At 39.0% G+C, this 11,608-nt stretch overlaps 1 protein-coding gene across 1 annotated transcript; it reads right to left on the bottom strand.

The window, feature by feature from the left end:
* Positions 1 to 6,286: 6,286 nt before the first annotated feature.
* On the bottom strand, positions 6,287 to 9,260 carry LOC121545836 (homeobox protein Hox-C12a-like). Its single transcript, XM_041856694.2, has 2 exons — positions 8,632 to 9,260; positions 6,287 to 7,643 (listed from the first exon to the last, which is right to left on the bottom strand). Exons 1-2 carry the CDS (start codon positions 9,245 to 9,247, stop codon positions 7,405 to 7,407), a joined length of 855 nt encoding a protein of 284 aa, XP_041712628.1. The 5' UTR covers positions 9,248 to 9,260; the 3' UTR covers positions 6,287 to 7,404.
* Between the last annotated feature and the right edge of the window lie 2,348 nt (positions 9,261 to 11,608).

Raw genomic sequence — 11,608 nt, 5'->3', positions numbered from 1 at the left:
ATGGTGATCTTAGGCTTGTGTGTGGCTGCTCAGCCGTGGAAACCCATTTCATTAAGCTTCCGACAAAACAGTTCTTGTGCTGACGTTGCCTCCAGAGGCAGTTTGGAACTCGGTAGTGAGTATTGCAACCGAGGACATAGGATTTTTACGCGCTATGCGCTTCAGCACTCTGCGGTCCCATTCTGTAAGTTTGTGTGTCCTACCACTTAGGTCTACTAGGCCTACTTTATTGGTATCATTTGCTGCAATATTTGTTGTACTATTGTTTCAAACGATGAATTAGCATAGCAAACCCCTGTTATTGTGCATTTGTCAATAAAGATGGATCCCATTTGCCATATGCCTTTCCCTGTCCGAGTTTTTGACCTAACCTTTCAAGTCAAAACCAGTTTCATCAACGTCATTTCCCATGCAGTAAGAGTTCAGATACAATGGCCAAGATCGAAGATTTCAATATATGTGTTTATCTTTATGTTGTGCAACACATAGATCAAATATAACTTTAGAATGCCAAATTATTTAATTTAGCAAATGAAGGAGGTCGCCGCTGTGTTGATCAGTGAGCTAAGTAGGTCTGTGCACGCGTATCCAATTCCCGCCTTTCCTTAGAAACAAAAGGCAACGCAGCATTGAACACTAAACACTGAGCACTGAACAACGCACAGCGCACACATAGGCTTGCAGCACTAAAGTGCATGCATAGGCATATTGACTTAAATAACACTTCAAGGCCTATTCAAGCAGCATATGTCTGCTGGTCGAATGTTGCCTATTGCTAAAATGAAACGTATAGGAGTATTTTGTAAAGTAGGCCTAAACAGTATTTTCACTGAAGTAGAATAGTGTAGTTCTATTTCCTTACCTTATCGTCTCACATATAAGACAATGCATTGTCTGTATGTACCAGAGTCACAAATAAAGCACTGAATCAATCTGTGTCAATTTCTGCTGCACAACTACAAGGCTAACAGTGCAGATCTGAAAGAAGTTTAGAAGAGCTCAAAGTAAGCAAATTATCCATGGTGTTCAATGCATTTTACCAATGGCAAGTAAAACAAAAGACAAGACAGGAAACTAGCTAGACGGTTGTTTTTGTTGTCCTCCCAGTCTGAGACAATTCACAGTTTTCTATTGCAGCCAGTAAGTCAGTCAGTCAGTGTGTTGGTGCATTAGGGATCCATATAAGGTGCACACTAACTTGACCTTCAATGTGTGCACTGCTCCCGCCCACACGTATCAGTGAGGGGAGTGGGGGTGAGGAGAAGCTATAGAACACTCCCCACAACTGTGTATAGGCCTCAAAAAAGATTGTGCATGCATACTTAATTTTTGACAAATAACAAATAGGCCTACATACTGTGGAGCTTTGGCAGATTAAAAAATCCAGTTGTTGATTGAACAAGGTAACAAATGCCATGCCATGCCACATAACAGTGAGTGGTATACGCCATGCCACAGAAGCTGACGAAAAATCCGGTAACAAATTCAAAAATTAGCTGCAAATACATAGTTCAGGTTTAGTAATCACAGCGTTTGGTTTGTCTGGACTAAAGGATTTAGACAAGAAAAAGGTCTCCAAGAAACGCTAATGGGGGACATTCTGGTACACATGCTGAAATGCCAAGCATTTATGTGGGTCTAGATGGACAACGTTTTCTGATACGTCCTCAAATGTTTTCATTTTGTGAAAATTACTTCTATAAATTATGTTACTATTATTATTATTATTAGTAGTAGGCCTAGTAGTGGTATTATTTATATTGATAGTACAAGCATTAGGCTGTTATTATTAGCTCATTACTATTAGGCTAGAATTAGAATTAGCATAAGGATGTTCATAATACTTTGGTAGTTATACCCACTGACGAAGCCGTCTCTTTTTCAGCAATTAATAATGTAAACATATCATTATGGCTATTTTAGGTAGACCTTGTTTTAGTAGACACACGTGCACACACAAACACACACACACGCACACACACACACACACAGTTGGGTGCATGGAAATACTATTGCACATTGCTCACTCATTTCCGTCTCTCTAACCAGCTCGTTGCCATAAACGGCATGATAGAGACTGAGAGAAAGGTGGCCGGGCCGGGAGCCTAATAGACCACATGGCTATCTGTGACATTGTGAAATTCTCTGTGAAGGGTATGCACCGGTGCAGCTCACTGACCTTTGAGACCGGCCGCGAGGGGAGACAAGCCACCATAAACAGATTTAGCCAGTCTCAAAGTCAAAAGCGCCCAGGAGCATTAAACAAGGCCATTGTTAAGATCGCTGCGCATGCAGCCAACGTATCTATAGTAGGCCCACACGAAGATCGACTAAATGTGGTTTGAGAGATTAGTCCTTCGGTGACATAACCACAATATTTTGTAGGCTCTATAGTCCTCAAGAGTGCCTCTTTTTCATGACAAGGCTTACTTGGCTCGGCACAATAAACCTTTCTTGGCCTTCATTGCATGGGTAGGCATATGCGTAAAACCACGTTTATAACACTAGAAGTAGTATTACGCAATTTACTAGAGGGCCTATAACCTAACCCAACGTCGAATACGTGTTTTGGAAGAGGGAAAATAACACGGGGAGAAAATAAAAAGCTGAGGTCTGATGTGATTGATTGCTTATGAACTCCATTTGCTAAGATACAAATAACTAACAATTGTTTTGAAATGAGGGCATATCCTACACAATATCCTGACAATATGTATATATTATATTACATAACATACAAAATACTTATAGCATTATTATAAAAAAAATACTGTGCAGTACTAGGCTAATATAGGTCTAGTAACACTACTAATATTATTAGTAATACAATATATTATATATTGTAACACATCAAAGAAGTGTTCAACATTGAAACTGCAAGAACATTATATGCGTGATCTCTGCGTAAAGTCACTTGATATTGAACTCCAATGAGTACAAACACAGAATACAACCCGAATCTTTTAGACATGTCAAATACCAGCTTTCAGAGGTCAAGTTTGCATGCATTCACTTCTATTAACGACAGTATAATCTAAAATATTTGGACTATTATAGACTGCATTTGCGACCCAAAATCAGGACCACAAGATTGCTTTGCCTTGAGCATAAAATTCACATATTTCCACCATGCCTTCTCCATAATGTCTTAGGTTGAATACATTTAAACGTTAATTATTTTAATTAAATATTAGAAAACGGATGCATCACTAAACAACTATTCAGACGATTGCTAGTTGTGACAATAGTACCCAATATCCGCTCTCTCTCTCTCTCCTTTCTTCATTTTATCTATAAGCAAGTCCAGAGGCTGGTGCTAGAGCGTATGGTAAAAGTATTATGGTGCAATGCATCTCTCCATTGATGACTCAATGCACCTCTCAATATCTTGACTGTAGAAACTATTAATACACACATTGGAATGTAGGTTAGTTAAAAGGGCAAATTCACAAGAAGATTATTACAGAATATAGAAATTAAGCTGAAAGGGATAGTAAATATGGCAACGTTTTCTAGTAACACCTCAATGTGATGATGGATCAAAATGTGCAGTCTTCTAAATTCTCAACGAATTCATGTTCATGCACAAGTTATTGGTGAGATACTTGCCTTTTGCCAAGTAAGCTATTGGCAAAAGGCATAAGTGGCAGCAGTGTATGATGGATGTGTTTTGATCATACAGGGACTAACTCAGACCACTTGGCTGGTGCCATAAGTCGGTCGCTGGAGCCGGTCTACTACAGTTCACTGAAATGTCAACAACTGATCTCAACTCAGAAAAAACACAAGCCGACAATTTAATTTGACAAGGCTTTAATTCCCAATACTTTTTTATTTGCAAAGATAATTATGTTTGAGAGTTATTTGGCTGATATCTGCAATGGAAACTCCATATTTATTTGCACCTGTCTTTACCATATAGCGAGTGCTCGTATGGTTTTAAAATCCCAAATAAGAGGGCTATATAGGCTACTTGTTCATACCCCATCAACTTGACCTAAATAATAATTTTGCGGACCACAGTAATCGTACGTTTATTGAAACAACATGTAGGTTAAATATAATCAAAATACTCAGCCAAGTATTAGTTTCAGGATATTATAACTGGAATGTAGGCATATTACTGATTTAAATGGCTATTGTGTGTTCGAGTCACTGTTTAGCGTTTCAGCTACATTGACCACCTGGCTTTTGAACTGTAAGGTTTGTTTATAGTCTAATATTTAGATGAGTGAGCTATATTCAACTTATTGTATATGTATATGTTTGACATGCTGCCGCTCTCCGAGTAACATATACAGTATTAGAGGTCTTCAGAATGTTTGTTTTAGAAGACAAAGGGAAACAAAATAAATGTATATCGTGTATTCAACGCAATATCCGTGCATAATGCTCAAATGGGACTCATTTGTTGTACCATTATATCACATAATACAATATTTAAAATCACAGCATAATGATGGTGGTAAGACCAATTATATTTTTAAAGATTCTGTTTATTAGAAACCTTACTCATACATAGATACATTCATGTCATTATTACTTTTATACAAGAACATGTTTTAAGCAGCCCTCACAAGCGCAAATAAGGGAATGCGATATTGTACAAGAGAACAATAACATAAAGCACTATTACACTGGGAGAGGGTATCCTGAAATAGCATGTAAATAGTACCATATCATTTCATATAACCACGTCATCCCCTTACAACCGCAAATAATGGATTGCGAGATTGTATTCTACAGGACGGAATAACGGAACGTTAACATGAAACACTATTACATTTTTTAAAACTAGGCAAGTCAGTTAAGAACAACTTATTATTTACAATGGCGGCCTACCCCGGCCAAACCCGGATGATGCTGGGTCAATTATGCGCCGGCCGGATTGTGATACAGTCTGGAATCGAACCAGGATCTGTAGTGACGCCTCCAGCACTGAGATGCAGTGCCTTAGACTGCTGCGCCACTCGGGAGCCCATTGAGATAGGGTATCCTCAAATAGGATGTAAATAGCACAATATCACATAATTTCCATACTTTTACAATTTGATACACGTTATGAGGTAAGAGACATAGAACATAGCGAATATCAAACACAGTACAAACCATAGTCAGCAACTCCGACCAATACTATAATAATGATAATATAATAGTAATAATAAGCATACTTTCATAATAAAGGTTTCCTATTTATTTGCCTTAAAATGCAACGACATTTCTTTAAATCTTTCAGTCGTTTCTACTTTAAAAGTTCAAAGGGACAGAGAAATCCTTATCTATTAACCATTTTTTTTTTATATTTCACATAATCACTAACATGCTGCAAGTATCTTTCACAGCCATTTATAGGTTTGAATCCATATACATTCAATATAATGTGCTGTCCAGATTTTAAAGGAGCACACACAGCGTTTAGATTGTGTATCTCATGTATGTTTATAATATGATATTTCTTTCCACTAAGCTTATTTTTCACTTCAAGTTTATATCTACTTTCAATGATGACAATTTCAATTGTGCACTTTTCTAGCAGTAACTGTTATCCTCTGGGCTATATCAGGTACAAAACGCTTATTGAGTGTCTATGGGATTTGCATTTATATGAAGAACACATGCACCTCAGTGTGTTATTGCCATAAGGAAATCCAGCAACTGTATTGTGGAATACTAATTTAATAATAATTGTCAGCACAACTATGAGAACTATCTTTATTTTATAGCAGACAGCACTAAAGCTTGTTTAAACAGCAACATCATCTGTTCTGATCCAAACACTTTTAGAAAAAAAGGTGCTATCTAGAAGGGAAAAGAGTGCTTCGCTGTCCCCATAGGATAACCCTTTGATAAACCCTTTTTGGTTCCAAGTACAACCCTTTCAGTTCCAGGTAGAACCCTTTTGGGTTCCATTACACAGAGGGTTCTACATGGAACCCAAAAGGGTTCCACGTGGAACAAAAAATAGTTATATCTGGAATCCCTAACCATAAGCTTTCCTGCAGTCAAATGATCCAGTTTAATGTCATTATTATTTTTCATAAGTTCCTAATTAATAAACATTTTTCATTTTAAAAACGCCACAGTCTTCTGTGATGTATAGAACGTGTAATATTGGAATGCAAACCCAAAATGTAATACATTTAAACTCTTTATCTGACATGGTACACGTGTCTTCTTTTTTGTAAGCCCATAACCATGTGTGTGAGGTGTATACTTTTGTTTCAAAGTAGATTTGTTTAAGACTACCAAGAAACACTCTGTGTGACCCTGATTTAGCCCACTGCAGTAAAAGGTTAACCCTTAACCTTACCTCAATCATAACCCTTACCTAACCCTAACCATAACCTTAAACCTTACCTTAACCGTTTTAAATGTCGACTTCAACGGGGTGACGTCAGAGTTGGGAAGTCTCAAGGATCGTTTAGACTTTTCCAGTCCCCTATGATATGGAGACAGCCGAATAACCCTTTTGGATCCTTTTTTCTAAGAGTGAACGCTAAAGTTATTCAGAGGCGGTTGGCTCAGAGGGGGGAGATGAGGAGAGAGGCAATGAAAAAAATATGAAAATATCTCGAAAAGGTTGTCAGCACATGAACGAATTCATGGCAAATAATAGTTAAATGCGCTGCAGCCATAAAGAGGTTGGCATGGATTTTGTGCGGCTTGGAGTCTGAATCGGTGCCGGTGACAGTGAACGTGACCAAACATGTGCCCAAACACGTGGTGGAGACTACGAAAAGTAGATAAGGGTATTGTGTTCTGCATCAATTACACGTGAACTTTGGGAGATATTAAACAACTGGAAATGTCCTCACTGTCAGTGACAATGAATGCGCCTAAAGGGGATTCATTTAGGCCTACATTGGAGAATTGGCCTGATTACAGGTTCATCTCTCAATCTGGCCTCATTTATTTATTAGGCTATATTGCTTTTCATTTAGTTCATTTAGTTTTCAAATTCATATTTACTGGCCATATGACTAATAAGGATTATTACGCGGTTATAAGTCATTTATCAGAATAAATTATTCATTTTTAAGGGCTTGGGAACTTACTAGAGTCTAGGACACCATGCACTAATTCCATCCTTTAGGCCTATCCGGCGGGGAACGCAAGAATATCATCTCACAGTTTATAAACGTCCGTATAAGTGTTTTACCATAACACTATACAGGCAGTACTATCTGGCATAACTGCAGAGATTCTAAGTTATGGCAGCAGTATCACTTGATCGTTTTCTTTGGGGCCTACACCTTAAACAGTTTCCTGAACATTTTGTACCTCCTGTGTGATGGAGATTTAGTGAGAGTAGGCTAGGTGCTTGCATGCATTTATAGCAATTGCAGACAGGATAAATACTGCCTATCAATCGAGTCTCCGTATGCTGCTGCCTCTCTACTAAATCTAAAAGAAGGACAAAGCTTGCTCCCTCATCATCAGTCTCTTCTTCTTCATACGCCGGTTCTGGAACCAGATTTTAACCTGTTGGTCGCTGAGGTTGAGGCGGTCAGAGAGCTCCCTCCGCCGCTGTCTGGTGATGAACTCATTCAGCATGAACTCGCCCTCCAGTTCGGCCAGTTGGAGCTTGGAGTAGGGCTTGCGTTTCTTTCGGGTCCGGCTGTGCATCGGGTACCACGGGGCACCTGGAGGGGGCATACAACGGATGGATAAGTCACAACAGTTAGGGCTACAATTTAAGCTCACCGTCACCTCCAAGGCGAGGCTATACTCTCCTTACAATGTGACTTCCTGTGCTGTGCACATACACACAACGTGTTGTGTTACACTTGACTTGTTTTGGTCTGCAGTCTATGTAGACCTTAGACTCAGTCTGAATCTCATTCAATGACATGGGGCATGTTTGTTCAGAAGCAGCAGCTGGAATTGTCTGTTTCCTTCTTTTCGTGTTTGTTCATAAAGTCAAAGGGACCACTAATTTACAGTAGTTTGTGTCACATGCAGTTTTCCTGATGCAGTTAAATCTACATTAACGCGATAATTAGGCATAAATGTTTCCTTGCAAATACCCCTACTTATTTACCAGTTTCCAGCCATATTAAACGACTCCTTATAGTACACAGCGACATATATTAATTCCGTTTACGAGTCATTAAAACGAAATCCCTCTCTATTCGATGCAGTCATCCACAGCGCATTACCTCTTTAAATCACTGCACTCATTTGTGTGCGTAATCTGTGCGTAATAGACATGTTCTAACAAGCTATCTGATCCAAATAGACCGAACTGATACATTCACATGGATAATGTTATTCAGAATTATTTATCTCTGACTCTGAGACACATGCAGAGGCAGTAAGACGTAAGACCGTGGCCTAAAATGGTCTGCGGTCTATAGACTCCTAGTTGGTTCTATCAATAACAGTACACAAACACTTGAAGCATGATGTAACATTGTATAGCAACCCCTATCAGCGTTTGTACAACACGCATGTCAAGTCGCCTGCAGGCAAAAATCAAAACAATGTGATGAGCATCATGATAACGAATTCTTAGCCTACAACAAATCCCTGCCTATGCTAAACTAGTACGATTCATTTGATAATTAACAAGCATCTTTGGGATTGCTAATATCATATAACAGTGTCTGGGTGAATGAGAATGGGACCCACCTCCGCCTGCAGCTATGTTGCCCGAGTGGACGGTGTGGTTTCCCGGTGACACCAGGGTCTGAGGGTCGCTGGAGGACGGTTTGCTGCCCTCATTGAGAGGCGAGGAGTTGGAATCGGATTCCAGAGATAGGCAGGACTGCGGGTCTTGAGTGAGTTGCTCGGTCCCATAATCATACTTGGAAAAGGCACCACTGTTGTTGCTGCCCATGCCAGTGTGCATACCGTGATCAGATGTTATGGATGATGATGTGTCCCTCACTCTATCCTCTCGTTTTAGGCTGCTCCCGCCACCCCCGGAACAGTTCTCTCTGCTGCTTGCGCTGCCGTTGCTATAATAACATTTACCCTCCTCCGGTCGAGTAATTTCACACGACCGGTTGAAAGAAGGGTTAATAGATACGGGGCTGCTAAAGTAGGATTGAGAGTATCCATTGCACGGCTCCGATGGGTTCCACGGGAGGGAGCAAACATTGTCCCTTCTCGGGTAGGGGAGAGACGGCAACCCCGCCAGTTGTCCCCCCGAGGCTCTGAAATTCGGAAAGTAAAAAGTGTCTCCAGTGTGGATGTTTACCAAAGGTCCCACAAACCCGGGATTAAGAAGATTATGCTCGCCCATTTCCGCGGGCCCGACAAACAGCTTCTAGTTTATTGCAATCTGACATTTAACGTAGTTAAACCTGGGGGTGCAACTGATTGGTCAACCCCAACTGACGTGGTCTGAGGGCTAATTTATTCTACATCAGGGTACCACCCACTTTGTCCATCTCAGACAAAACAAAACATTAACTTCTGTATTATGGGGGTTTATATGCTTTTTTAAAAATACTATAAATATTTTATTAAATATGTAGAATCAGTTTTTTCTTCTCTGGAAGCCAGTAGAGTCCAAACCTACTTCTCAGTTTGTACGCTCTACTGTACAAATATGTGAAACTGTCCCTAGTCTCATTTAATATCTTTATTAGCTGGCAAAAGTTTTAAAATAGTATATCTTATGAAAACTATTTATTTTCCAAGAAGGAGAGGACATCTTGTTTTCAAGCAAATTACGGTTGAATTCAATGTCATATAAAGCTGTGATGTCCCTCTTTTACAAGCTTGTTTTAAGAAAAGACTGATGTTCATTGCTGCGCTCTACTCATATTTACAGTATGGGGGTCAGCGGGTTGAAACTATTGGCTCTGTTAAAATCAGATGATATTCAATAAGGTTACTTTAAGAGCATATATTTCACATATTCTCACATGAACAACTTTAACAGATACCCCCTATAAACGTTCGCAGTGAAACTCTATGGAGATTGTTATGCCTCTCACAGTTCTTTTATATGAACTTTACAAGGTAGCAGAGGGCACTTAACTGATTCAATCAGCGGAGATGTATGAACCATAATCCATGAATTAGTTGATTTGTGATTCTGAAGATGCTCTGTAGGTATCTACTATGCATCACAACACAGCCTGGTCTCATAGACTAGAGGTAACATAGTAAAGTAAATCCGGGACACTCAAATTAGTATGATATGTTACATTTGGTATGGTTACATAAGACAGAAGGCTACTTAAGGCAAAAACAAAAGTAGGGTGGTTGGTCGGGGTGGAGGGTGGGTGTATAACATGAACGTCTAACCTAACTCCTAACCCTAACCCTAACCTTAACCTTAACCCCTAAACCTAGCCACCTAGCTAATGTTAGCCACACCAATTGGAATTTGTAACATATAATACGTTTTTAAAATTGACATATCATACGAATTGTAATTCCTAACATATCACACAAAATGGATGATGGACATCCACAAATTAATACATATCACACAAAAACATAACATATCACACTAATTCACATTTACTATGTTACGTCTACCCCTAAATCCAGGATGCACAACATAGCCTGAAGCCTAGTGGCCTCATGGGTGAAATGTTATTAATATTTTTCATAATTTCATAATTAATTCCCCCCAAAATTACTCTGAAAATCCGGTTTTTCTATGGCAAACAGCTTTCTTATATTTCAGTTTTCTGTGATGTATAAAAAGTATAATATTGAGATGCAAACTCAAAATGGAATACATTTAAACTCTATATCTGACATGGTACACGTGTATTTTTTTTGTAAGCCCATCAGGTGTATACTTTTGTTTCAAAGTAGATTTGTTTAATTTGTTGTCCTCTGTAGCTCAATTAGTAGAGCATGGCGCTTGTAACGCCAGGGTAGTGGGTTCGCTCCCCGGGACCACCCATACGTAAAAATGTATGCACACATGACCGTGAGTCGCTTTGGATAAAAGCGTCTGCTAAATGGCATATTATAATATTACAATCAAGAAGCATTCTGTGACCCTGATGTAGCCCACTGCAGTAAAAGGTTAAAATACTGAACAGCGAGAGCAATTATTTGGTGGAAATACTTTCTTATATAAAACTACAGCAAAAATGAATGCTCAATCTCAGCAAACAATCTAATCACTTAAAAAAAAAAAAACGGCTCCTATGACTAATGGCATGTAGCCAACAGTCTATATATTCAGGTGTGATGTAAGACTGTTAAATTGTTCAACATATACCGTCTTTATAACATGCCTATGGATGGTATGATACCCTCTTTTTTATTTATACTCCTCCCTCTGGTCCATAGATCCTCTCATCAATTGCATTGAAGGTATCTGGAAATACTCCTTAGACTGCATTCTTAAATATAAATCCATCGAATCTTAGTTATACCAAGATACGTCATGCTTAGCCTACCCATTTTCGACCGGGCAAGACCAACAAATGAATTTATAGATCTGCAAGTTTGTAACCATAAATTAATATCCCTTTTAAATTGAATACATAATGGCTCTAGTGCGCACATGTGTATACTTATAGGTTTAGATTAATTGCTTATAGGTTCCCAGATATCTATACCACTGGTGACGATGTATCATATTATGGCTGACTTCCTAAGCATAAATACTTCATAAATACTTAAATGT

The sequence above is a fragment of the Coregonus clupeaformis genome, chromosome 30 (assembly GCF_020615455.1).
Source record: "Coregonus clupeaformis isolate EN_2021a chromosome 30, ASM2061545v1, whole genome shotgun sequence".
NCBI classification, from domain to species: Eukaryota; Metazoa; Chordata; class Actinopteri; order Salmoniformes; family Salmonidae; genus Coregonus; species Coregonus clupeaformis.
Note: the sequence above shows the minus strand (reverse complement) of the source record. Positions and strands in the feature narration are given on the sequence as shown.